This window comes from Oryctolagus cuniculus, chromosome 19 (genome assembly GCF_964237555.1).
Source record: "Oryctolagus cuniculus chromosome 19, mOryCun1.1, whole genome shotgun sequence".
NCBI lineage: Eukaryota > Metazoa > Chordata > Mammalia > Lagomorpha > Leporidae > Oryctolagus > Oryctolagus cuniculus.
In genome coordinates, this window is record NC_091450.1 from 31,020,285 (window position 1) to 31,046,624 (window position 26,340).

Genomic DNA, 26,340 nt, shown 5'->3' on the forward strand with positions numbered 1-26,340 from the left:
CCACAGGTCTGCTTGTCAAAAAATAAACCATTAATTAAAAAAAAAAAAAAAAGATTTGTAGAACAGCATCAGGGAAAGTGTCACATATGGATGTGACTAAGGTGAGTTCAACTACTGGACTTGTCTGATAGTAAAAAAGAAAGATAAAGAGGCACAGAGTTGCAGCCAGCACTGTGGTGTAGCAAGTAAAGCCACAGCCTGCAGTGCTGGCATCCCATATGGGCGCTGGTTCGAGTCCTGGCTGCTCCACTTCTGATCCAGCTCTCTGCTATGGCCTGGAAAAGCAGTAGAAGATGGCCTAAGTCCTTGGGCCCCTACACCCTACGTGGGAGACCAAGAAGACGCTCCAGGCTCCTGGCTTCAGGTCGGCCCAGTTCTGGCTGTTGTGACCATCTGGGGAGTGAACTGGAGGATGGAAGACCTCTCTCTCTCTCTGCCTCTACTTCTCTATAACTCTGCCTTTGAAATAAATAAATCTTTAAAAAAAAGATGCAAAGAGTATACAGCAATGGATCTTCAAAGTGGGTTTTTGGGGGTTACAGCATTAGCACCAGCATCATGGGGAACGGCTTAGAAATACAAATGCCTGGCCCCACCCCGATCAACAGGGGCCTAGGCCGGCGCCGCGGCTCACTAGGCTAATCCTCCGCCTTGCGGCGCCGGCACACCGGGTTCTAGTCCCGGTTGGGGCGCCGGATTCTGTCCCGGTTGCCCCTCTTCCAGGCCAGCCCTCTGCTGTGGCCCGGGAGTGCAGTGGAGGATGGCCCAGGTGCTTGGGCCCTGCACCCCATGGGAGACCAGGAAAAGCACCTGGCTCCTGGCTCCTGCCATCGGATCAGCGCGGTGCGCCGGCCGCAGCGCGCCGGCCGCGGCGGCCATTGGAGGGTGAACCAACGGCAAAGGAAGACCTTTCTCTCTGTCTCTCTCTCTCACTGTCCACTCTGCCTGTCAAAAAAAAATAAAAAAATAAAAAAAAAAAAAAAAAAAAAAAAAAAACAGGGGCCTAGCAGTCCACTCTACCGGACTGTCCCGTTCCGCTCTCCACTCCCTCATCGTGGCCATGAGATAGAGGTACGGATCTAGGGGTCCCCATGCCCCCCAGAGCCTGACCGGGCTCTTTAGGGGTACACAGTTTTGCTCCTCATCCCCAGCTGACTGCCGGTGTTTGTTCAGTGTGCTCGCTCACAGGGGCTGACCTGGACCTGCCGAAATGCTGCACAGGACTGCCATGGGGGCTGTGCGGCACAGCCTTCAGACAGTGAGCTTAGTGCACCATTTCCCTCCTGACTCTCTCCTAAAATAAGGCCTCACTGCACATTTATTATAAAATAGACTAGGGGCCAGCACTCTGGTGCAGTGGTTCAGGGCACAGCCTGAGGCACAGGCATCCCATATAGGCATTACTTCATGTCTCGACTGCTCCACTTCCTATCCAGATCCCTGCTGATGCGCCTGGGAAAGCAGCGGAAGACGGCCCGAGTGCTTGGGCGCCTGCACCCACGTGGGGGAGCCAGAAGAAGCTCCTGGCTCCTGGCTTCCGCCCGGCCCAGGCTTGCCTGGTTGTTGCAGCCATTTGGGGAGTGACCCAGAGGATGGAAGATCTCTCTGTAACTCTGCTTTTCAAATAAATAAATAAATAAATCTAAAAAAAAAAATAGACTAGTACGATGCTAACACTTAAGCCAAAGAAATGAACAGCCAACAATTAAGAGACTCTGTAGGGAAAGCTGAACGCGAGGTCTTCTCCAGGCCCCAGGGCAGGCCTGAGGCCCCGCTGCCCTCCCCAGGCCGGGCTGGCCTACCTAGATACAGCAGGCGCTGCTGAAGGCTGTTGGACAGCCGCGTGAACTCTTCCTTCAGGGAGTCGTGTCTGACAGAAATCTGGGCTATGTGGCCCAAGGAATTCTTGACAGCCCTCTTCTTGTCGTCAGGGGACACGGCCTGCATGGCCTGGGACGGGGTCACTTCGGGAGCGTGGCTGACAGCACGATACAGGGGAGAGTCCGCGTCCGAGTCTTCCGGCTCCTCACTGTCCTCGCTGAAGGCCAGGGATCCTGTTGCCCCGCGGGAGGACCCTGCGCCCAGGACATCTGCATACACCCTGAGGGGCCCTGCGGCAGCTCCCTCGGCTGCTGCGGCCGCCAGCTTGGTGGCGGGGGCGACCTTGACCTCCTTGGCGGCGGCAGCCTTGGCTGCTTTGGCTGCTGAGGCCGCGGCAGCTGCATAGGTTGCAGCTGCAGCAGCAGCAATGGCAGCAGTGGTTCTCATGGGATGAGCAGGAGGTGGGGGGGCGATAGGGTGTACTTTCTTGGGGGCCCCACCCTTGGGAGTCCCACCCTGAGAGGCTGTGGCAGAGTGGGCATAATATTCGTCTCCCTTTTCTTCGATAGTGGAGAGCTGGTGGGCCTCCCGCTGGCTAGGGTGGTAGGGCTGCACTGCACGGGGCCATGCAGACCCCAACTCTGTGGCTGGGGGGGGAGCCCTGGAAAACGGGAGTGGAGGTTGCTGCAGGAGGCTTGACAGGCTTGGGCCAGGATGGAATAAGCCCGAGTCCAGCACAGCTTGGGGCCCACCTCTGGGTGGCAAAGACCATTCTCTGGCTGGTGGGGGCCCAGTGCCTGGGGCAGGTCCAGGCCCAGGCTCAGGCCTGGGAGTCTGAGGCTGGCCTGGCCCCGGGTCGCTGCTGAGTGGAACGTGGTAGGCAGACTCGCGCTCTGGCAGGAGCTCCGGGACCTCATACTGCCAGGCACTCTGTAGGAGCCTGGGGCTTCTGCTGGGCTGCGGGACGCGAGGGTAACTAACAGCTTCGAGGTGCTCGGGCTGCTCCGGGATCTCCCATGTGTCGGAGAGCTCCAGGTTGAACGCGGCAGCTCCCTGCAGGAGAGGGGCTGAGGGGCTGGGCTGGCCTTCGCCCCACCGCCCACTGCTCCTCTCGGGCACCCCTCACTCACTGGGGGGAACATGGCCTCGTGGAGGTTGGTCCACAGCACCATGTCCTCGGGTTTGGGGATGGTGCTGATCTTGTGCTGGATAGTATTCTGTAGGGTGGGAGGGGACTCAGCCAGGAGCCTGGAGGGCGTGACCCCCGGGAAGCTCCCCACCGCACCACCGCTCTCCCAGATGTGGTGCTCCTCACCCTTCCCCCCTCCAGCGCCCTGGGGAGGGAGGCCAGGGGCTGCAGCCCTCACCACTTCCCGCCACAGCTGGCTCATCTTCCGGTTCAGCACGCTCAGGTCTTCAAACAAGAAACCCAGTCTTTCCAAGGGTACCTGTGAAAGGGGCCGAGTTCGTGAGCAGTGGGTCCTGGTCCCATCCTGCTGCTCCCCCAGGCGAGGTGACTGCGTGCCTCAGAAAGGCCAAGCTGCTCAGGAAGGGGAAGAGGGTTCCCCGGGCACGCAAGTTTGGGGAATGCAGGGCTTCTCAGAGCCGTGAACGGGCAAAAGCACGTTAGGGATCTCCAACAGGCGGGCTGGGGAGGACTGCTGTTCAAATACCTCTGTCCAAGGGGTCCTTATTGGTGTTTCCAGACACAGATTCCTGACTGCCCTTCCTACTCAGATGGGAGCTGCCCAACCTAAGACCACAGTTCTCGGTTTCTACGAGGAGCCAATGTGCAGGCTGACCGCGGGTCATGCTCTCTGGGATGAGCTGTTAAATTTCAGCCGCACCACCAGACTGGGGGTAGCAGACCCTGCTTCTGACCCTAGTCTGACTCACCGGCTGGGGAACAGCATGCTTCAGGGATCCTGTAGTCTTCCGATGCCACGGCACAGGCTTAGAATGTGTTAAGAGTTACGGCTTGCGGCCACAGCAGGGGCCAGCATGTGTGCTCACACTGGGTTTACCCCAGTCCTCAGTGCAGAGCTTTCGACAAGAGGATGAGGCACTCTGTGTTCAGTTGGTGGAAGCTCAGGCAGAACTGCCAAGACTTGGGGGAAAACCAGATGAAGGCAGCAGTGAGGGCGGGGGGTGGTGTCGATGTGAGCACCTAGATCTGGCTGTACCTGAAGGCATCCCTGGGCTTTTAGAAATGAGACGATCCATGCTCTTATTTTCCCTAAGCCAGGATAAACTGGTTCTCTGCCACTCAGAAACGCTGTCCTAAAACAGAGAAGGGCGCGTGCCTGGGAGGGCCAAGGAGGGCTCAGGACAGGCCAAGTGGCTGCCCAAGTCGGCCCCTCCTCTCCGCCGCTCACGGCTGTATCTGCTGGCTACAAACACACTTCCTAGATTCTCCTTGTCCCTCGAGGCACCAGACAGTAGCGTGGCTGTGGGGGTTGCCGGGGGCTTACCTTTTCAAACATGTCCTTCAGCATGTCCACGTCCTTCCTGAGCGTTTCTGTGGTGGTCTTGAGCCCGCAAAGGCCGGTGAGCAAGTCCTGCAGTGTATTTATGGACTGAAGAGGGAGACAGGAGGGGAACAGGTGAAGCTGGCGCGGCTGGGGAGACGGGAGGCGAGTGTGAAGGCTTCCTGCTGGCAGTCAGGGTCCCTGGGCTCCCCCAAGGCCTAGGCTGAAATGTGCTCCGAGCCCAGCAACTGACACCGAAATCAACAGTGCTCTGAGAGCCAGGCAGCCTGGGTGGGAGAGTTTGAATGTATTCAGCAATCAGGAAATACTCATCGCGAAGCGTCTCAAACCTTTTCTCTGTGTGATGCAAGCCGATCAGGGTGACCACGGAGGGAGGGAGGGAGGGAGCACAGCCCACCCCTGGGCGGGAGCCACTGGAGGACCAGAGCAGGGGAGTCATGCTGCATTTACCCTTTCAATATTTTAATGATTTATTTATTTATTTGCAAGGAACAGTGAGAGAAAGAGAGAGAGAGAGAGAGAGAGAGAGAGATCTTCTATCCCCCCATTTACTCCCCAAATACCCACAGCAGCCAGGACGAGGCCAGGCCACAGCTAGTATCCAGGAACTCTGTCCAGGTCTCACGTGGGTAGCAAGGGTCCAAGCACTCAGGCAATGGTCATCTGCCACCCTCACGGGTTCATCAGCAGGGAGCTGGATGGGAAGTCGAGTAGCTGGGACTAGAACTGGCACTTAGATACACAAGCAGCTTAACCACGGTACCACAATGCTGGCCCTCCACAGTCGCATTTTTAAAGGATCCCTCGGTCTGCATTTGAAGACTGGCTCCAGGAGGGCAGCCAGGGGACTAGTGGAGAAACGGCCAGGCAGGAGCTAATGACTGCAACACTGGGCTCATGGTTCAGCCCCACCACTGACTCAGGCTGGGTTCTAAACTCCTCAGTGATAAAATGGGTATTGAAAAAGGAGATAATTTGTGGGCTAGTGTTGTGGTATGGCAGGTAAAGATGCCACATGCAATGCCAGCAACCCATAAGTGTGCCGGTTCATGTCCCGGCTGCTCCACTTCTGATCCAGCTCCCTGCTGATGGTCTGGGAAAGGCAACAGAAGATGGCCCAGGTGCTTGGGTCCCTGTGACCTGCACAGGAGATCTGGAAGAAGCTCCTGGATCCTGGCTTTGGCCTTGCCCAGCCCTGGCTGTTGCAGCCATCTGGAGAGTGAATCAGAGGATGAAAGATTTCTCTGTGCTGCTTCCTCTCGCTCTGTAGCTTTTTCACATAAATAAATAACTTTTCTTTACAAGGTGATAACTTGTTCAGAGGGCCTAATGCAAAGTTATGTAGTCATTTAGAAAAAGTAGCAAATAATCTTTGTCAAATAATCACATTAAATGTAACTGCATTAAATTTTATCTATACAAGATAACATTTTAGAGGCAGCCACTGTGGTACCATAGGTTAAGCTGCCTCCTGGGATGCCCTATCCCGTATCAGAGTGCTTGTTCAAGTCCTGGGCACTCTGCACTTCCAAACTCACTTCCTACTATTGTGACATAGCAGGTGATAGCTCAAATACACGAGTCCCTGCCACCCACGTGGGAGACTGAGACCCACCTCCTGCCTCCTAGCTTCAGCCTGGTCTAGTCCTGGCAGCTGCAGGTATTCAGGGAGTGAACCTGCAGATGCAAGATCTCTTTCTGTCACTCTGCCTTACAAACAAATTTTTTTTTTTTTTTACAGGCAGAATGGAAAGTAAGAGAGAGAGACAGAGAGAAAGGTCTTCCTTTTGCCGTTGGTTCACCCTCCAATGGCTGCCGCGGCCGGCGCGCTGCAACCGGCGCATCACGCTGATCCGAAGGCAGGAGCCAGGTGCTTCTCCTGGTCTCACATGGGGTGCAGGGCCCAAGCACTTGGGCCATCCTCCACTGCACTCCCTGGCCACAGCAGAGAGCTGGCCTGGAAGAGGGGCAACCGGGACAGAATTCGGCGCCCTGACCGGGACTAGAACCTGGTGTGCCGGCGCCGCTAGGCGGAGGATTAGCCTAGTGAGCCGCGGTGCTGGCCACAAACAAATTTTTAAAAGCCACATTTTAAAAAAGATGTATTTTAGACTCAATGACACAAACAGGTTGAAAGTAAAAGACCAGAAAAAGATAACCATGCAACAATAAACAAAAAGAACTAGAGGGGCTGCACTGTGGTACAGGTAAGCAGGTACCTGCAACACCAGTATCTCATATGAACAGCGGTTCAAGTCCCAGATGCTTCACTTCTGATCTAGCTCCTTGCTAACATGCCTCGGAAAGCAGCAGAAGATGGCCCAAGCACTTGGGTCCCTGCACCTGCAAGGGAGACCCAGAAGACACTTCTGGCTCCTGGCTTTGGATCAGCACAGCTCTAGCCGTTGGGGATGATTGGGAAGTAAACCAGCAGATGGAAGACCTCCCCACCTCTGCCTCTCTTTCTCTCTCTGTAACTCTCACTTTCAAATAAATTAATAAATCTTTTTTAAAAAAGACAAGATCAGAGCAACAAAAGGGTGTACATAACAGTGAAGAGGGTCAGGGCTGACAGCATGGTGCAGCGGGTGAAGCCTCTGCTTGCAAAGCCAGCATCCCACCGCAGAGTGCTGGTCTGAGTCCTTGCTGCCCCACTTCCCACCCAGTCCTTTTTAATGCCCCCGGGAATGCAGCAGAGAAGGCTCTACCTGCTTGGTCCCCTGCCCTCCACAGCGGAAACCCAGATGGAGCTCCAGGTTCCTGGTTTCAGCCTGGCCCAGCCCCTGCAGCCAGCTGGGGATCTAACATCTTGAGTAGAACTCTCTGCACCCAACACAGGTAAGCACAGGGCAAGGCCAGGAAAAGACGGCAGGACCTTACAGGCCACTCCATGGTCAAGGTCTACATACAGAAGGAGCAATGGTATTTTCCCATAAACGGCTCTGTCCCCTTAAGATAGGCACAGTGAGACACCTTTCCCTGCAGACTCAGCCAGCGCCTCCCATGCCTGGGACGTGCCCTGGACTCCTGTCCTAGGAACGAGGGGGCAGCAGAGGGGCCCTGGGGCAAGGGTCAAGGGTCAAGGGTCAAGGTCTTTTCTCTCCCTAGGGCCTGGGGAAAGGGTCGAGGGTCAGGTCTTTTCTCTCCCTAGGGCCCTGGGGCAAGGGTCGAGGGTCAGGTCTTTTCTCTCCCTAGGGCCGCTGTCCTGACCTCCCAGGGGACATTCAGGATTCAGGGAGCTGAGTTCTAGGGGAAGGGAGTCCTGGAAAGCTTCCCTTCCCAGAAGCCCCGAGATGTGCGGCAGCCCCGCACACGCAGGCACTTGCATCTTGCCCACCCTCGCTCCCTCTCCCTCTCCCTCTTTCTCTCCTGTGCAGGGGCGTCACAAACGCTGCACCTGAACTAGGGTCCAGAGCTTAAGAAGGCCACGGGGGCCTGATCAGGGGATCTGAAGAAACTCCATCTCACACAAGCAGCTAGACTGGCCCAGGCGCCCACACAGCAGAGCTCAGGAGACAGGCATGGTAGCAACCCCCTCCCCCAAGCACGGCAGCTCTCTGGGAAGGAAGACACGACACCCCGTGGGCTTCGTTCTGCTGGTGCAGAAACATGGGCCCCGATTCTGAAAGGCCCCAAAGTGCTCTCTGCACCCCTAAGTGGTAGGATGAAACATTCAAAAACTGCTGTAAATGTTTGGTCGTTTACTTTGTACAATACACAAAGTACTGCACAAAACAGGGACAGGGAGGGGATTCTGAAATCAGGAAAGCAACAATGACGTGCTAAAATTCCATAAGACGGGGACAGTGCTATGGTGTAGCGGGTAAAGCTGCCACCTGTAAGCTAGCATCCTATATGGGTGCCGGTTCGAGTCCTAGCTGCTCCTCTTCCAATCCAGCGCTCTGCTATGGCCTGGGAAAGTAGTAGCAGATGGCCAAGTCCTTGGGCCCCTGCACCCATGTGGGAGATATGGAAGAAGCTCCTGGCTCGGCTTCAGATTGGCACAGCTCTGGCTATTGTGGCTATCTGGGGAGTGAATCAGTGCATGGAAGAGCTCTCTCTCTCTGCCTCCCAAATGAATAAATAAATCTTAAAAAAAATTCCAAGGCTCGGGGCCAGCATTGTAGTGCAGTGGGCAAAGCCACCACTCGTGACACCAGCACTGCTACCTGTCAGCACCAGCTGAGTCCCAGCTGCTCCACTCCAGATCCAGCTCCCTGCTGATGCACCTGGGAAAGCCGCGGAGGGTGGCTCAAGTACGTGGGCCCCTGCCACCCAGGTAGGATACTCGGATGGAGATCCATGCTCCTGGCTTCGGCCTGCCCCAGTCCTTGTTGTTACGCCATTTGGGGTCTGAACCAATGGATGATCTCACTTTCTGTCTCTCCTTCGGTCTCTATAACTTTCTTTCTTTCTTTTTTAAAGATTTATTTATTTATTTGAAAGAGTTACACAGAAAGAGGAAAGGCAGAGAGAGAGAGAGAGAGAGAGAGAGAGAGAGGTCTTCCAATCGCTGGTTCATTCCCTCAACTGGCTGCAACAGCTAGAGCTGTGCCGATCCAATGATGCCAGGAGCCAGGAGCTTCTTCCAGGTCTCCCACGCAGGTGCAGGGGCCCAAGGAATTGGGCCATCCTCTACTGCTTTCCCAGGCCATAGCAGAGAGCTGGATTGGAAGTGGAGCAGCCGGATCTTGAACGGGTGCCCATATGGGATGCCGGTGCTTCAGGCCAGGGCGTTAACCTGCTGCACCACAGCACCAGCCCCATATTCCTTTCAAATAATATAAATAATCTTTTAAAAATTTTTCTTAAAATTGGGACCTTAAACTTTACAGAAACAGTGTCAGAATGAGTTTCTCTCCTGCTGCTGGCTAAGAGTCGTCAGTACCAATGGGAAAACTGAGGCGCCACGCAGACACACAGGAACTTCCAAAGGCAGCTTCCTGAAACAAATTCAAGGCTGTTCCTAGAGGCTGAATGGGGGCTTCTGGGGGAGGGGAAAGTCATGGTGCAATTCTAAAATACCCCACTAGGTGGCACTGGTGCACAGGCAGGCGTGAGACGCGCAGGCTGAGTTTTCTAACCAAACGGTTCTCAACTAGGGGTAGCTGACGCCAGGCAATGTCTGGGGACATTTTTGGTTGTCACAACCAGAGGGTGCTCTCTGATATTCACTAGAGACCAACGGCGCTGCTGAATATCCTACAATCCACAGGACAGTCCCAGACTCCAAGGAACTAGCTGGCTCAAAACGCCCATAATGCTGGAACCTAACCCTGCTACCGATAACCATCACAGCACAAAAGCCCCCAGTGCAGCAGTGTGTTGACCAATCGCACCAGCCCTTGGTCTGCCCCCTCAGGCCTCCTGCCCAGTGAGGGGAAGGCGCCCCCTTGAGGTCGCCCTGGTCCTCAGGCATCACCTGCCCTGCCTGGGGTGGGTGCTGAGGCAGGCGGGCTTCTGTCCCCCACCCCCATGAGGAGTGCCTAGTAACGGTGGCAGAGACACTAACACAGGCAGCCCAGAGTGAGGGGGGAGGGGTGGCATCAAGTGACCCCAGCACCAGCACCAGCACCGCACCGTGAGCCTCACTGCTGGCGGCTGCACTCGGCTAAGCAGCTACCACGGCAACCCCCTTCAATGGGCCATTGCGGTAACCCTGGGCAACCTCCCTCAGGCTAGGACCAGGCAGTGTTCTCAGACGCTGGGGACATTCCTTGGGTGCACAAACAGTCCTCTCAGGGCCGCAGAGCCAGGCCCCAACCTGTCTGCCAGCCCTTTGGGGAGCTGGGTGGGTCACCCTCTTGAGCTGCTCAGGGCACCCGAGAGCCTTCATCCCTCAAGGCGGGCCGGGGGTGGGGGTGGGGGAGCCAGCCCCCTGCACAGCTGTGTCCTACTTGCCCGAGGCCGGTAACCTGCCTTGGCCTCGCAGCTGCAGCCCTGGCCCTGCCCAGCAGCAGTGTCTGCCCCAAGCCTGTCTTGTCTGACACCAAAGCTCCAGCTTTGTTTGGGCTCCTACCCGTACAGAGGGTTTTATCTTTCTTTCTTTCCCCTCCTCCCTCCTAGAGGCAGAGGGAGTCATACACACAGAGTTCTTCCACTGCTGTTCATTCCCCCAAATGCCCACGAGTTCCAGGAATGGGCCAGGTTGCAGCCAGGAGCCAAGAATCCAATCCAAGTCTCTCATGTGGGTGGGAGGGGCCCAGTCACTTAAGCCACCGCCACGGGGTGTGCACTGGCAGGAAGCTGGAATCAGGATCAGGAGCCAGGAATCAAACCCAGGCACTCCAGTATTAGATCGGGGCATCCTAACCCACTCAGAGTATCTTTTTCTATCCTTTCTCTTACAACTTTTTTATGTCTGAATCAAATGCATTTCCCTTATAGATAAAATATGGTTAATTATGTTTGATGTTTTCTTTTTTTTTCTTTTTCTTTTTCTTTTTTTTTTTTTTTTTTTTGACAGGCAGAGTGGACAGTGAGAGAGAGAGAGAGAGAGAGAAAGGTCTTCCTTTTGCCGTTGGTTCACCCTCCAATGGCCGCCGCAGCCGGCACACCGCGCTGATCCGATGGCAGGAGCCAGGTGCTTCTCCTGGTCTCCCATGGGGTGCAGGGCCCAAGCACTTGGGCCATCCTCCACTGCACTCCTGGGCCACAGCAGAGAGCTGGCCTGGAAGAGGGGCAACCGGGACAGAATCCGGCGCCCCGACTGGGACTAGAACCCGGTGTGCTGGCGCCGCAAAGCGGAGGATTAGCCTAGTGAGCTACGGCGCCGGCCTATGTTTGATGTTTAAACAATGCATTCTGCCAGTCTCTGCTACTGCTGTGGTAAAATGCATCTCACTGTCAAGGGCTCAGTTTGACGGCATGATGTCCACGCACCACGGTCCAGTCCCAGACGCCTGAGTCTCCCAGAAGGAAGTCCCTGCCCTCAGCCCTGGGAACCACGGACGCATCTGTGTGTGCGGATTTGCCTGTTCTGGATGCTTCATGCAGCGGGAAGCACACAGCCCCTGGTCCTGCTGTCTGGCTCCTCACTCAGCACCGGGAAGTGGGGAAGGTTCACTCACACTGCTGTCTGGCCTCTTGCCTGGTGTGGGTCCCGCCCTGGACAGACTGGGTTCCTGCAGGGAAGGGGGAGGGAGCCTGGCACTGCTGGGATCACAACGCACGTCGGTTTCTCTGCTCAGGCCAATCTCTGAGCAGCAGTAACAGCAGCTCCAGACGGGGCACCTGGAACTTGGGCAGCTATGTGCTGGCACTTCCCACGCATTTTCTCACTCAGGGTTTGCTCCTTCTTCATATACTTAAGAGGCCGAGAGACAGAGTTCCTATCCACTGGTTCTCTCTCCCAGATGCCCCCAATGGCTGGGGCTGAGCTGAAGCCAGGAACTCAACCCAGGTTTCCCAGTGGGCGGCAGGAACCTAAGTACTGAGTCCTCACTGCTGCTCCCAGGTATTCATCACAGCAGGAAGCTGGAGTCAGGAGCTGGGCTGCAGGTGTCCCACCTGGCACCTCAACTGCTAGGCCAAATACCTGTCCCTCACTTAGTATTAATTTTCTGGCCAGGGCTGATTGGGCTGGTGGGGGGAGATGAGAAGGCCTGGGGTCATGCAGCGATGCCGTTCTCTTGCACAAAAATTATAACCTTAAAACCCAGAGGCTGGCAAGTGGAAGTTTAGAGGCACAAGGGCTATCTTCTGGCCTGCAGGATTCAGGAGCCTGTCCAGCTGGGCCCTGCTGTCCACCCATCATGGCCTGGACATTCAGGTGTTCCTTGGCTCCCGACAGACACCCAACACCCTTCAGCTAACATGCTTTCTCTGCTTGAGGCGCATCTTAACCAACCCAACCAGGGATGACTGGATCAAGTAAAGACCAGTCCACACAAAGAAGGGAGTGAAAGGAACAGAGCCCCGACACCCGCCCCAGCCTCTGACACCCGCCCCAGCAGACAGGATCCTTGCGGACAACGCGCTCAGTGAAAAGAGCCAGGCTCAGGAGAGCACACAGGGGTGACTGCCTCTCTGCTGAGTGTCGAGACGGGCAGCGCTGACACACAGGAAGTAGACTGCTGGTTGCTGGGGCTGGAGGGAGGAGGAGCAACTGGGAAGGCAGGGGTTTCCTTTCACGGTGACAAAGTTTAGAACTAGATAGAAGTGGCAGTCGGAACACTGCCATTGGATGAAATATCACTGAACTGTTCACTTGAAAAAGTCGACTGCGGGCTAGGCATCGTGGCACAGTGGTTCAAGCAGCCGCTAGGGATGCTTGTGTCCTATGTTGAGGTGCCAGTTCAAGTCCTGGCTGCTCCACTTCCAACCCAGCTTCCTGCTCATGTATCCTGGGAGGTAGTTATTGATGATGGCTCCAGTGCTTGGGCCCCTGCTACCCATGCGGGAGACACATGGAGTTCTGGGCTCCTAGCTTCAGCCTGGCACTGTGCTGGCTGTGGTAGGCATTTGAGTAGTGAATCAAGAGATGAAACATCTCTCTCTCTCTCCAAGAGGATAAAAACACACATTTAAAAATGGTTTATATTTTGTGACTTTATCTCAACTTCAAAAAGAAGAGTGTTAACCCCTGATACTCTGAAAATCACCCTGACTCCTAGGGAGAGGCTGTGACACTGCAGCTGGGCACACAGCAGTACAAGGAAGATCCAGGATGTGCCACCTCCGTGAAGGGGTGGGCAATCACTGGCTGAGCGGCCGACTCAGCCCAACAGCTTGTCATCACCCTGACTGACCCCAGCTACCCTGGACCTGTGCAGGATGATGCCAGTCTCACGTCCGCCCTCAGCGTGCAGATGACCCAGAGGCAAGGCACAAATGCCTGCATCAAATCAAATGTGCTTCTGGAGCTCAGACGGGAGGGTGGGTGGACACAGATCTGGGGGGCTGGGCTGTGGGCCAGCAGGTTCAGCTGCTGCCTGGTGTGCCAGCATCCCATATGGATGCTAATTAGAGTACCAGTTTGGTCTACTTTTTTAAAAAAATATTTTATTTATTTGAAAGGCAGAGCTAGAGAGAGAGAGAGAAAGGGAGATGGAGAAAGATCATTCCCCAAATGGCTGCGACTGCTAGGGCTGGGCCAGCCTGAAGCCAGGAGCCAGGAGCCTCATCTGTGCCTCCCACGTTGGGGCAGGGGCCCAAGTACTTGGGCCATCCTCCTCTGCTCTCCTAGGCACAGTGGCAGGGGGCTGGATAGGAAGTGGAACAGCTGGGACTTGAACGAGTGCCCATGTGGGATGCCAGCGTCGCAGACAGCAACTTAACCCACTACAGCTCAATGCAGGCCCCGTCTATGGATCTTACGCTTCCTAACGTGTTTTTAAAAGCCCTGAAAACCAAACCTCTAGCTCCCTGCACAGATGAGATGATAAGACCATGGTGTGGGCTGGCGCCACGGCTCACTAGGCTAATCCTCTGCCTTGTGGCGCTGGCTCACCAGGTTCTAGTCCCAGTCGGGCCGCCGGATTCTGTCCTGGTTGCCCCTCTTCCAGGCTAGCTCTCTGCTGTGGCCAGGGAGTGCAGTGGAGGATGGCCCAAGTCCTTGGGCCCTGCACCCCATGGGAGACCAGGAGAAGTACCTGCCTCCTGCCATCAAATCAGCGCGGTGCACCGGCCGCAGCGCGCTGGCCACAGTGGCCATTGGAGGGTGAACCAACGGCAAAGGAAGACCTTTCTCTCTGTCTCTCTCTCTCACTGTCCACTCTGCCTGTCAAAAAAAAAAAAAAAAAAAAAAAAAAAAGACCACGGTGTGGACGAGAACATCCCTCTCTAAGTCTCACGGCTGGGTGGATGGTCGCCGTCTGCGGCACCTGACCATTCTCCACTGCTCCCTGGCACACAGCTTCTTCATCAGCAGGAGCTCGGCCGGGGCATCAGAGTCCAGCAGGGAGCAAGGGTGGGCTGCTCTCGGAAGTCGCCCTACATGGGCCTTCCTTCCCCTGGACGTCTGGCTACAGGATGCGGGGGGAGCACTCGGAGACAGTCTCCCTGCCGGGGTCCCGCCCTGAATCAGGCACTCTCAGCCCTGACTCACGGCCCCAGCCCTGAGCCTGGCCAAACTGCTCAACCACATCCAACCTCATCCTCCACCTGTCTCCCCGCTGCCGATCGAGTGCTCAGAGGTCAAGGACTCCCTCTCTGACCTCAACACCTGGCCAAGGGCCCAGCACATGGCAGGTGAACCACAGGTGTGAGACAGTGACTCACAGTCCGTATCGATGTCCACGTCCTCAATCCCCAAACCTGTGCCTATGCAGATTTAAGAGCACACCCTGGCAGGTGTGCCTAAAGGAAGCCTGTTGAAAGGGAGGGATCTGTTTGTCTCAGTGCCATGGAATTAGGGGTCCTCAGAAGATGGTCAGGGTCAGAGAGATGTCTAAGGATGGCGGAGCTGCCAGGCTGCTGGCTGTGAAGGTGACAGAGGGGGCCATGAGTCAGGGATGCGGGCAGCTTCCAGGAGCTGAAGAGGCAGGGAAAGTCTCCTCCAGGACCTGCAGGGGGATGCTGTCCTGGCGCCACCTCGATGCTCGACCAGTGAGACGACTCAGACTTCTGAGCGCTAGAACTGTAAGGTAACAGATCTGTACCGTTGGAGGGCACTAGCGCTGTTAGTCTGTTCAGGCAGCAGCAAGAAGGGAATACCACACACTAATACCAGCAGTTAAGAGTCACTTGGCCCTCCGCCGGTGCCGCGCATCCTGAAGCGCGCCTTCCCCAACAGTAGCGCATCAAGGCCGTCAGCATGAGCTCCACCTTCCAGAGAACACAGAGATGGAGGAGGCTGGGCTGCTCCCGGCCACGAGGCTCACAGAGGTGGCGCCAGGCTTCCACGGCAGCGCCTCCTGCAGACAGGCATTCGGGTGTTTCCACCTGGCTGTCGTAACGCTGCCGTGACACTGGAGGAAGGACAGGTTTTATCTCAGCACCTGTCTGCAATTTCCTTGGCGCACACCCAGGGTGGAAGTGCCCTCACAGGCTTTGGCACCGCCAGGACTGTTCTCCAGAGAGGCAGCACCGTTTGCACCCCTGCGGTAGTGTGTGAGGTTCCAGTCTCTCCACACAGCAGTGTACACCCCTGCAGTAGTGTGTGAGGTTCCAGTCTCCCCACATAGCAGTGTACACCCCTGCAGTAGTGTGTGAGGTCCACTCTCCCCACACAGCAGTGTACACCCCTGCAGTAGTGTGTGAGGTCCAATCTCCCCACACAGCAGTGTACACCCCTGCAGTAGTGTGCGAGGTTCCAGTCTCTCCACACAGCAGTGTACACCCCTGCAGTAGTGTGTGAGAGTCCAGTCTCCCCACACAGCAGTGTATACCCCTGCAGTAGTGTGTGAGGGTCCAATCTCTCCACATACATTGTACACCCCTGCAGTATTGTGAGGTCCAATCTCCCCACACAGTAGTGTACACCCCTGCAGTAGTGTGAGGTCCAATCTCCCCACACAGCAGTGTACACCCCTGCAGTAGTGTGTGAGGGTCCAATCTCTCCACATACATTGTACACCCCTGCAGTATTGTGTGAGGTTCCAGTCTCCCCACACAGCAGTGTACACCCCTGCAGTAGTGTGTGAGGTCCAATCTCCCCACACAGCAGTGTACACCCCTGCAGTATTGTGTGAGGTTCCAGTCTCCCCACACAGCAGTGTACACCCCTGCAGTAGTGTGTGAGGTCCAATCTCCCCACACAGCAGTGTACACCCCTGCAGTAGTGTGTGAGGGTCCACTCTACCCACACAGCAGTGTACACCCCTGCAGTAGTGTGTGAGGTCCACTCTCCCCACACAGCAGTGTATACCCCTGCAGTAGTGTGCGAGGTTCCAGTCTCTCCACACAGCAGTGTACACCTCTGCAGTAGTGTGTGAGAGTCCAGTCTCCCCACACAGCAGTGTATACCCCTGCAGTAGTGTGTGAGGGTCCAATCTCTCCACATACATTGTACACCCCTGCAGTATTGTGAGGTCCAATCTCCCCACACAGTAGTGTACACCCCTGCAGTAGTGTGAGGTCCAATCTCCCCACACAGCAGTGTACACCCCTGCAGTAGTGTGTGAGGGTCCAATCTCTCCACATACATTGTACACCCCTGCAGTATTGTGTGAGGTTCCAGTCTCCCCACACAGCAGTGTACACCCCTGCAGTAGTGTGTGAGGTCCAATCTCCCCACACAGCAGTGTACACCCCTGCAGTATTGTGTGAGGTTCCAGTCTCCCCACACAGCAGTGTACACCCCTGCAGTAGTGTGTGAGGTCCAATCTCCCCACACAGCAGTGTACACCCCTGCAGTAGTGTGTGAGGGTCCACTCTACCCACACAGCAGTGTACACCCCTGCAGTAGTGTGTGAGGTCCACTCTCCCCACACAGCAGTGTATACCCCTGCAGTAGTGCGTGAGGGTCCACTCTACCCACACAGCAGTGTACACCCCTGCAGTAGTGTGTGAGGGTCCACTCTCTCCACATACATTGTACACCCCTGCGGTAGTGTGTGAGGTCCAATCTCCCCACACAGCAGTGTACACCCCTGCAGTAGTGTGTGAGGTTCCAGTCTCCCCACACAGCAGTGTACACCCCTGCAGTAGTGTGTGAGGTCCAGTCTCCCCACACAGCAGTGTACACCCCTGCGGTAGTGTGTGAGGTCCAATCTCCCCACACAGCAGTGTACACCCCTGCAGTAGTGTGTGAGGTCCAGTCTCCCCACACAGCAGTGTACACCTCTGCAGTAGTGTGTGAGGTCCAATCTCCCCACACAGCAGTGTACACCCCTGCAGTAGTGTGTGAGGTCCAATCTCCCCACACAGCAGTGTACACCCCTGCAGTAGTGTGTGAGGTTTCACTCTCCCCACACAGCAGTGTACACCCCTGCAGTAGTGTGTGAGGTCCAATCTCCCCACACAGCAGTGTACACCCCTGCAGTAGTGTGTGAGGTTTCACTCTCCCCACACAGCAGTGTACACCCCTGCAGTAGTGTGTGAGGTCCCATCTCCCCACACAGCAGTGTACACCCCTGCAGTAGTGTGTGAGGTCCAATCTCCCCACACAGCAGTGTACACCCCTGCAGTGTGTGAGGTTTCACTCTCCCCACACAGCAGTGTGCACCCCTGCAGTAGTGTGTGAGGTCCAATCTCCCCACACAGCAGTGTACACCCCTGCAGTAGTGTGTGAGGTCCAATCTCCCCACACAGCAGTGTACACCCCTGCAGTAGTGTGTGAGGGTCCAGTCTCCCCACACAGCAGTGTACGCCCCTGCAGTAGTGTGTGAGGGTCCAGTCTCCCCACACAGCAGTGTACACCCCTGCAGTAGTGTGTGAGGGTCCAGTCTCTCCACACAGCAGTGTACACCCCTGCAGTAGTGTGTGAGGTCCAATCTCCCCACACAGCAGTGTACACCCCTGCAGTAGTGTGTGAGGTCCACTCTCCCCACACAGCAGTGTACACCCCTGCAGTAGTGTGTGAGGGTCCAATCTCTCCACATACATTGTACACCCCTGCAGTATTGTGTGAGGTTCCAGTCTCCCCACACAGCAGTGTACACCCCTGCAGTAGTGTGTGAGGTCCAATCTCCCCACACAGCAGTGTACACCCCTGCAGTATTGTGTGAGGTTCCAGTCTCCCCACACAGCAGTGTACACCCCTGCAGTAGTGTGTGAGGTCCAATCTCCCCACACAGCAGTGTACACCTCTGCAGTAGTGTGTGAGGTCCAGTCTCCCCACACAGCAGTGTACACCTCTGCAGTAGTGTGTGAGGTTCCAGTCTCTCCACACAGCAGTGTATACCCCTGCAGCTGTGTGTGAGGTTCCAGTCTCCCCACACAGCAGTGTATACCCCTGCAGTAGTGTGTGAGGTCCACTCTCCCCACACAGCAGTGTACACCCCTGCAGTAGTGTGTGAGGGTCCAGTCTCCCCACACAGCAGTGTACACCCCTGCAGTAGTGTGTGAGGTCCAGTCTCCCCACACAGCAGTGTACACCCCTGCAGTAGTGTATGAGGTTCCACTCTACCCACACAGCAGTGTACACCCCTGCAGTAGTGTGTGAGGTCCAATCTCCCCACACAGCAGTGTACACCCCTGCAGTATTGTGTGAGGTTCCAGTCTCCCCACACAGCAGTGTATACCCCTGCAGCTGTGTGTGAGGTTCCAGTCTCCCCACACAGCAGTGTATACCCCTGCAGTAGTGTGTGAGGTCCACTCTCCCCACACAGCAGTGTACACCCCTGCAGTAGTGTGTGAGGGTCCAGTCTCCCCACACAGCAGTGTACACCCCTGCAGTAGTGTGTGAGGGTCCAGTCTCCCCACACAGCAGTGTACACCCCTGCAGTAGTGTGTGAGGTTCCAGTCTCTCCACACAGCAGTGTACACCCCTGCAGTAGTGTGTGAGGTTCCAGTCTTCCACACAGCAGTGTACACCCCTGCAGTAGTGTGTGAGGTCCAGTCTCCCCACACAGCAGTGTACACCCCTGCAGTAGTGTGTGAGGTCCAGTCTCCCCACACAGCAGTGTACACCCCTGCAGTAGTGTGTGAGGTTCCAGTCTCTCCACACAGCAGTGTACACCTCTGCGGTAGTATGTGAGGTCCAATCTCCCCACACAGCAGTGTACACCCCTGCAGTAGTGTGTGAGGTCCACTCTCCCCACAAAGCAGTGTACACCCCTGCAGTAGTGTGTGAGGTCCACTCTCCCCACACAGCAGTGTACACCTCTGCAGTAGTGTGTGAGGGTCCAGTCTCCCCACACAGCAGTGTACGCCCCTGCAGTAGTGTGTGAGGTCCAGTCTCCCCACACAGCAGTGTACACCCCTGCAGTAGTGTGTGAGGTCCAGTCTCCCCACACAGCAGTGTACACCCCTGCAGTAGTGTGTGAGGGTCCAGTCTCCCCACACAGCAGTGTACACCCCTGCAGTAGTGTGTGAGGTCCAGTCTCCCCACACAGCAGTGTACACCCCTGCAGTAGTGTGTGAGGGTCCAGTCTCCCCACACAGCAGTGTACACCCCTGCAGTAGTGTGTGAGGTCCACTCTCCCCACACAGCAGTGTACGCCCCTGCAGTAGTGTGTGAGGTCCAGTCTCCCCTCACCTTGCCCATCACCTGAACATACCCCTCTCTGCTCCCTTCCTGGCCACTCTTTCCTGAACACTAACTACGTTCCAGCAGGGGACCCTGCAGTCCCAGGCAGGCCCGAGGGCCACACAGCGTCCACTCAACCTCTGCCCAACACTGGCTGTTGGACCTTCAGCAAACTGCTGGACGTTTCTGAATGTCAGAGACAATGCCCCCTCCCGCTCCTCATGGCTAGTTCTTGCAAGATTCTATTCCCTGGCTTTCTGTCTGTCCCCAAAAGGGACATGAGCACCATGGTGCCTCCTCATGTCACCTCCTCGGTTTTGTTTTTATTGAGGTGAGAGTCATGTGACATCCAGCTGGCCTCGTTAAAACAAACTACTTAGTGGCATCTAGTATGCTGACAATAGTGTACAACCATCACCTCTATCCAGTTCTCAAATATTTTCTTTCATTTTTTTTTATTTACAGATAGAGTTAGTCAGAGACAGAGACAGACAGAGAGAAAGGTCTTCCTTCTGTTGGTTCAACCCCCAAATAGCCGCTACAGCCGGAGCTACGCCGATGCAAAGCCAGGAGCCAGGTGCTTCCTCCCGGTCTCCCATGCAGGTGCAGGGCCCAAGCGCTTGGGCCATCCTCCAATGTCTTCCCAGGCCACAGCAGAGAGCTGGACTGGAAGAGGAGCAACCGGGACTAGAACCTGGTGCCCACATGGGATGCCAGTGTTGCAGGCGGAGGATTAACCAAGTGAGCCATGGTGCTGGCCCCTCCCAAATAGTTTCACCACTCCTAGAGGAACCCCCACTCCCACAAGGCTAAAAGTTACTTCCCATCCCCCACACCACACCAGCCCCTGGGAACCACCAATCTGTTTTCTGTCTCTGTGGATTTGCCTGATCCGGACATTTCATATAAATGGGATCAAACAACACGTAATTTTAGTTTCTGGCTTCTGTCCTCAACGCCTGACTCAGGAGGCAAGCCTGCAGTTTTGGTTCTGCCTGATCCTAGGCCCTGTGCCATCCCGCTGTGGAACAGGACAGCCCACTGTGAGGCAACAGGTGAGAAAGTGCGGCAGGAGCAGGGGGCTCCCAGGGGCTGGGGGCTCACCTTTGTCAGGGCCTCCTCATTGCCCTCCACTTTCTTCCGGAGCCTGATGAGCTGCCACAGGTTCTGGGCAGGCTGGCCGGTCCCCTTGCTGCCTGCCAGCAGCTGGTCGGTCGAGGGCTGGTCCTGCAGCTCAGCCAGCTTGTTCTCCATCGTGTTGATGCGATCCACCATGTGGTCGAAGATGTTGCCGAGCCGCTTCATGGGGTTGAGGATGGGCTGGGCGTCTCCTTCCCTGGGCATGAACATGATCTGTGAGGTCTGGAGGAAGTCCTCGTCCCCCGAGAGGACCTTCGAGAGCTCGGCCAAGTGGATGTGCTCCAGGATGCCCTGCAGCACGAGATGCAGGGCCTTGAAGTTCACCACCCCGCACTGCGGGATGGCGATGTTGGCCAGCTCCATGAATGTGAGCGAGAAGCTCATCCTGAGACGGGTGTGCTGGCGGGGCTGGGTCCCAGGTCCTTCTGGACAAGCGGTAGCTGTCCGTGATCCCAAGGGCTGCACGGACAGGAGCTCAAGGAGGCAGCGAGTCACAGTGGTCCGGCAGGAATGGCCTCTATCCAGACTGGTGGAACACAGGGCCGAGGTTCTGGTTGCTAGGACACCAGAGAACACGGTCAGGTGGGCAAGTGCGCTAGCCCAGCGGAGCTAGCTCTATCAGTGGGCGGAGCTCCTGCTCTATCAGTATTTGATGAGTCTGGACAGGGAACATGAAGCTTGTTCGTTACAGCCTTTGATTACGTAAAACAGACGACCCTTTCCAAGAAGTGCTTGGTGAACTGATAGGTAACTGGCCCCTCAGAAGTCTCTAAAATCAGGAAGATTTCTTGGGGTTGGGAAGATCTAAGTGTTTTTGTTTTTTGTTTTTTTGTTTTTGTTTTTAAGTCAGAATTACACTGAGAGAGAGGAGAGGCAGAGAGAAAGAGAGAGAGAGAGGTCTTCCATCTGCTGGTTCACTCCCCAATTGGCTGCAATGGCTGGAGCTGCATCAAACTGAAGCCAGGAGCCAGGAGCCTCTTTCGGGTCTCCCACACGGCTGCAGGGGCCCAAGGACTTGGGCCATCTTCTACTGCTTTCCCAGGCCATAGCAGAGAGCTGGATCAGAAATGGAGCAGCCGAGTCTTGAATTGGCACCCATATGGGATGCCAGCGCTTCAGGCCAGGGTGTTAACCCGCTGTGCCACAGCACCACCCCCCTTATTTTTTTTTTAATATTTCTTTTTTATTTGAAAGGCAGTATTACAGAGAAAAGTAGAGGCAGAGAGAGATCTTCCATCTGCTGATTTACTCACCAAATGGCCACAAAGTCTGCAGCTGGGCCGGTCGGAAGCCAGGAGCTAGGAGCCTCTTCCAGGTCTCCCACCTGGGTGCAGGGGCTCAAGCACTTGGCACACAGCCATCTTCTGCTGCTTTCCCAGGCCATAGCAGAGAGCTGGATTGGAAATGGAGCAGCCAGGACTCTAACCAGCGCCCATAGAGAATGCCGGCACTGCGGACGGCGGCTTTACCCGCTACACCACAGTGCTGGTCCAAGTGGCATCTTTTTTTTTTTTTTTTTTTTTTTTTTTTTGACAGGCAGAGTGCACAGTGAGAGAGAGAGACAGAGAGAAAGGTCTTCCTTTTGCCGTTGGTTCACCCTCCAATGGCCGCCGTGGCCGGCGCACCGCGCTGATCCGATGGCAGGAGCCAGGTGCTTCTCCTGGTCTCCCATGGGGTGCAGGGCCCAAGCACTTGGGCCACCCTCCACTGCACTCCCTGGCCACAGCGGAGAGCTGGCCTGGAAGAGGGGCAACCGGGACAGAATCCGGTGCCCCGACCGGGACTAGAACCCGGTGTGCCGGCGCCACAAGGCGGAGGATTAGCCTAGTGAGCCGCGGCGCCGGCCTAAAGTGGCATCTTGACTATTGTGCAAACATGCCTTCCCCAAGGCCTAGTTTTGAAGAAAAGAGGACACAGAGAAAGATGAAGAACTCAGCTGGCTTCAAGACATGGCCTAATGCCCATCCAGGAATTCCAGTTTTCCATTCTATGTGCTCCGAGTCCTGGATGTCCTTGCTCGTCCAGAAAGCTCAAGTGATGACTTCCTCATCAAACTCTGCTCTCTCCTCTTTGAGCTGGGCTCCTGGGCAGGGTCTCAGCTCTGCTCTCAAAGTCTTAAGAACATGGCCTTGAGCCAGTTGCTGCAGAACTGGGAGGCAGGGTAGGGCCCTGCCGTCAGTTCTGGGACAGGAGAAGGGTGGGCTGGTAGTCTGGCTCCTAGGGAATTCTGCAGGGAAGGCTCTCCACTCAACACCCAAGGCCCTGACTCTCAGCCTACAAAGCACTGCAGTCCCACGTTCTTGGCACACAGCATGAATCCCACTCACAGATTCTGCCAGCCGAGGGCCAAGCTCGCCTGGCTCCTCAGGGGTAACGCTGGACAGTGTTACCCCTGCTGCTACGCCAGTCTGCTCTGGGTTCGTGAGATGGAGCCCAAGTCCCTCTCTCACTGGCTGTGTCACCTTGTGCAAGTGACTCAGCTCCTCTGAGCCATGGCTTCCCCTAACTGCCACACAAGGAAATTAAACCCTTTCATTGGGGTTGCCACGATGGCCAAAAACGATACACAAGGGTACTTCAAAATGTTTGTGGAAAAATGGAATTAGATGATAAATTAATTTTTGTGTAAACAATTTCAAAACCCATGCATAGTTTTTTTAAAAAGACATTTATTTATTTGAGAAGCAGAGTTACAGTTACAGACAGAGATGTGGTGAGCAGGGCCTGTCTCCCGCAACATGGCAAAATAAGTACTGAGACTACCGAGAGTAGATTAGACCACTGAGACTATTAAGACTAACTCTATGCATCTGATCTCCCATCATATGGCTCTGAGAGAGAGTAAACAAATCTTACACAGCTGCTTCGCTAAATGCTAATTCCTGACCCAACCCCTGTTTGGAAAAAAGCGGCGTGCTCAGCACGTGGGCAGCAGAGCACGGATTGGTGGGAGAGGACTATAAAAGAGAGAGACAACATGCGAGCCCCCCCCCCCCCCAGAGAGTCGGTCAGAGAGCTCATTGGTGCCACTCCTCCGCGGAGGCGGGGGAGTGGCAGCAAATCTGGGAAGGACCGGGGAAAGAAAACAGCATCCAGTCCGGTGTCGTTCCTCCGCGAGTGGGGGAGCGACACAGAGAGAAAGGTCTTCCATCCACTGGTTCACTCCCCAAATGGCCGCAACGGCCGGAGCTGGGCCCATCTGAAGCCAGGAGTCAGGAGCTTCTTCCAAGTCTCAGTGTGAGTGCATGGGCCCAACCACTTGGGCCATCTTCCACTGCTTTCCAAGGCCATTAGCAGGGAGCTGGATTGGAAGTGGAGCAGCCAGGACTCGAACCAGCATCCATATGGAATGCCAGAGCTGCAGGTGGAAGCTTAACCTACTAAGCCACAGCAACAGCCCCTATAGTTTTTTCGTAGTATGCATTTTCTATGAGCTTTCTGAATTCTGAAGACCCCTTATATGCCAGGTACCAGGCCAGTGCAGACTCAAAGGGCTCCCTTCCAGAGCCACCTGGTGTCCCACTCTGGCCGATGGCTGGGGCACTGGCACAACAGCCCAAGGAGAGTCGTTTTGAATTGACACAATTTTCAGGGATGTTGTTCACTAGTCCTGTGTTCTTGACCTCATGCAAACGCTGCTATGGAGGCCAGTAGTGCTCCATCCGTGAAACCCAGGAGGAACACTGGCCCCTCTGGGCCACAGGGCCAGTCTGTGCTCTTCAGACACACAGGCCTGCCGGGCAGGGACTGCCCACCTCCACACGGTGGGAAGGAAAGAGGGCTCCTGTCCGCTGCGTAAGGGATACGTACGGCCCCACTGCAGTCTAGGCCGCTGGGACACTGCTGCTTCTCTTTGGTAACAGCTTTATGGAGATGCAGTTCATGTACCGCACAAGTCACCCACACGAAGTACACAACGCGGTCACTTTTCGTGTGCTCCTAGATGTGTGCAAGCATGCCCATAATTAACCTGAGCACACGTCCGTCAAGACAGAAGGCAACGCCCCTCGGTGAGTGCACTCCCTCTCCAGCCCGGGCCCCACCCATGAAGCCACCAGTACCTTCTGCTTCCATGCGTCTGCCAGCTCTGGGCAGTTCAGACTGGTTTCTTGCTCAGCGCGAGTTCTCTGGGTCCATCTGTGTTGTCACATGCGTGTGTTGGTGCTTCGAGCTTTCCTGCGGCTGAGTGACATTCCACCGTCTGGGTGTGTGCCTCTGCCCACGGACACATGGGCTGTTTCCACCCCTGCTGGCCATGAATGCTGCTGCTGTGAGAAGCAGTGCACAGGTTTTGGCACAAGTCGTCAGAGCTCCTGCACACGTGGGTAGGTATACTGCTGGGTCCCCGGGTAACTGCGGGGACATTTAGAGGAACTGTCCTGCTATTTTACAGAGGGGCTGCCCCAGGTTACATTTCCCCTGGAAACCTGAGAGGGTCCCTTTTTTTTTTTTTTTTTTTGACAGGCAGAGTGGACAGTGAGAGAGAGAGAGACAGAGAGAAAGGTCTTCCTTTTCTGTTGGTTCACCCTCCAATGGCTGCTGCGGCCAGTGCACCACACTGATCCGAGGCCAGGAGCCAGATGCTTCTCCTGGTCTCCCATGCAGGTGCAGGGCCCAAAGACTTGGGCCATCCTCCACTGCACTCCCGGGCCACAGCAGAGAGCTGGACTGGAAGAGGGGCAACCGGGGGAAGAATCCGGCGCCCCAGTACTGCCAGTACTGCAGGCAGAGGATTAGCCTATTGAGCCGCGGCGCCGGCCATAGGGTCCCAATTTCTCTACATCCTCACCAACACTTGCTAGTGCCTGTGTTCTTGATCCTACCCACCAGGCAGGTGGTGGACACTTCTAAATACTGTGGGTCCAGCAGTGTAAATAGTCGATGGCTAGGCTTTTAAACCCCCCCCCCCTTTTAAATTTGAAAGGCAGATAGAGAGTGAGAAAGAGATCCTTCATCTGCTGGTTCACTCCCCAAATGCCTACAACAGTTAGGGCTGGGAGCCAAGAACTCAATCTAGTCTCCTATATGGATGGGAGGGAACAAAGTCCCCAATCACCTGCTGCCTCTCAAGGTGTGTGCATTAGCAGGAAGCCAGAACCTGAAGCGGGCCTGGGACCTCAACCCAAACACTCCAATATGAGATGCAAGCAATGTCTTAACCCCTCAGCCAAATGCCTGACTCTAGTGGGTTTGTTTGTTTGTTTGTTTTGGTAAAGCCTCTTGGCTTTCTAGAAAATACCAGCAGGATTTGTAGCAAGAACTCAAGGCTGAGGTTTGTCAGTTAAGGACTCTGGCTCTGGCTGGAGGATCTGGTACTACAACCAATGGCCAGTTTCTCTCTCTCTTCATTCTGGAACAATGAGAACTGATTCATTTTCACTGAGGGCTAAAGGCTTTCCACTCACCACAGACACATGCTGAAGCCTCTAAACACACCCATGAGGCAGGACTATCACTGCCCTCGTTTTACAGATGAGTCAGCCAAGGCTCAGGCAGGCTAGGTCACTTGCCCCAGGGCGCAGAGCAGCGTGATGTAAAGCCGATGTCAGCCAGAGTTCACAGGTCAGGTGCAGTGTTGCCTTCCAAGGCAAGCAGGGCAGGGCAAAGTCGCGGTGCTGGTAGCCGCTGGGCCCACAGTGTGTGTTTCCTGGGGATCTAAGCGGGGGAAGCTACCAAATGAGCACAGGCTACAGCAGAGCAGAGGTGGAAAGTCACCTTAAAGACCCCAAACCCAAGTCAGGCCTTGGAGACTGGGCTGCAATCTGACCGCAGAGATGGTGAGATATCCCACAGTCCTTAGGACCGTGCCTGGGACTT

General features: G+C 55.5%; 1 protein-coding gene across 9 annotated transcripts in view; it reads right to left on the reverse strand.

The window, feature by feature from the left end:
• The window catches only part of C19H16orf96 (chromosome 19 C16orf96 homolog), a 72,622-nt gene that overhangs the window by 27,509 nt on the left and 18,773 nt on the right, over nt 1-26,340 (reverse strand). For 8 of the 9 annotated variants that reach the window (XR_011384447.1, XR_011384448.1, XR_007915637.2 and 5 more), the window contains exons 2-6: nt 20,488-21,080; nt 4,293-4,397; nt 3,189-3,269; nt 2,952-3,038; nt 1,803-2,874 (exon numbers count right to left, since the gene is read on the reverse strand). Coding sequence is in view for 5 of the 9 variants with exons in the window: in XM_070063985.1 (XP_069920086.1) it covers nt 1,803-2,874; nt 2,952-3,038; nt 3,189-3,269; nt 4,293-4,397; nt 20,488-21,080 (1,938 nt within the window). In the remaining 4 variants the exon portion in view is untranslated. Of the gene's footprint in view, nt 1-1,802; nt 2,875-2,951; nt 3,039-3,188; nt 3,270-4,292; nt 4,398-20,487; nt 21,081-24,584; nt 24,792-26,340 lie in introns of all 9 variants that reach the window. The other variant, XM_070063986.1, reaches the window with a different exon arrangement.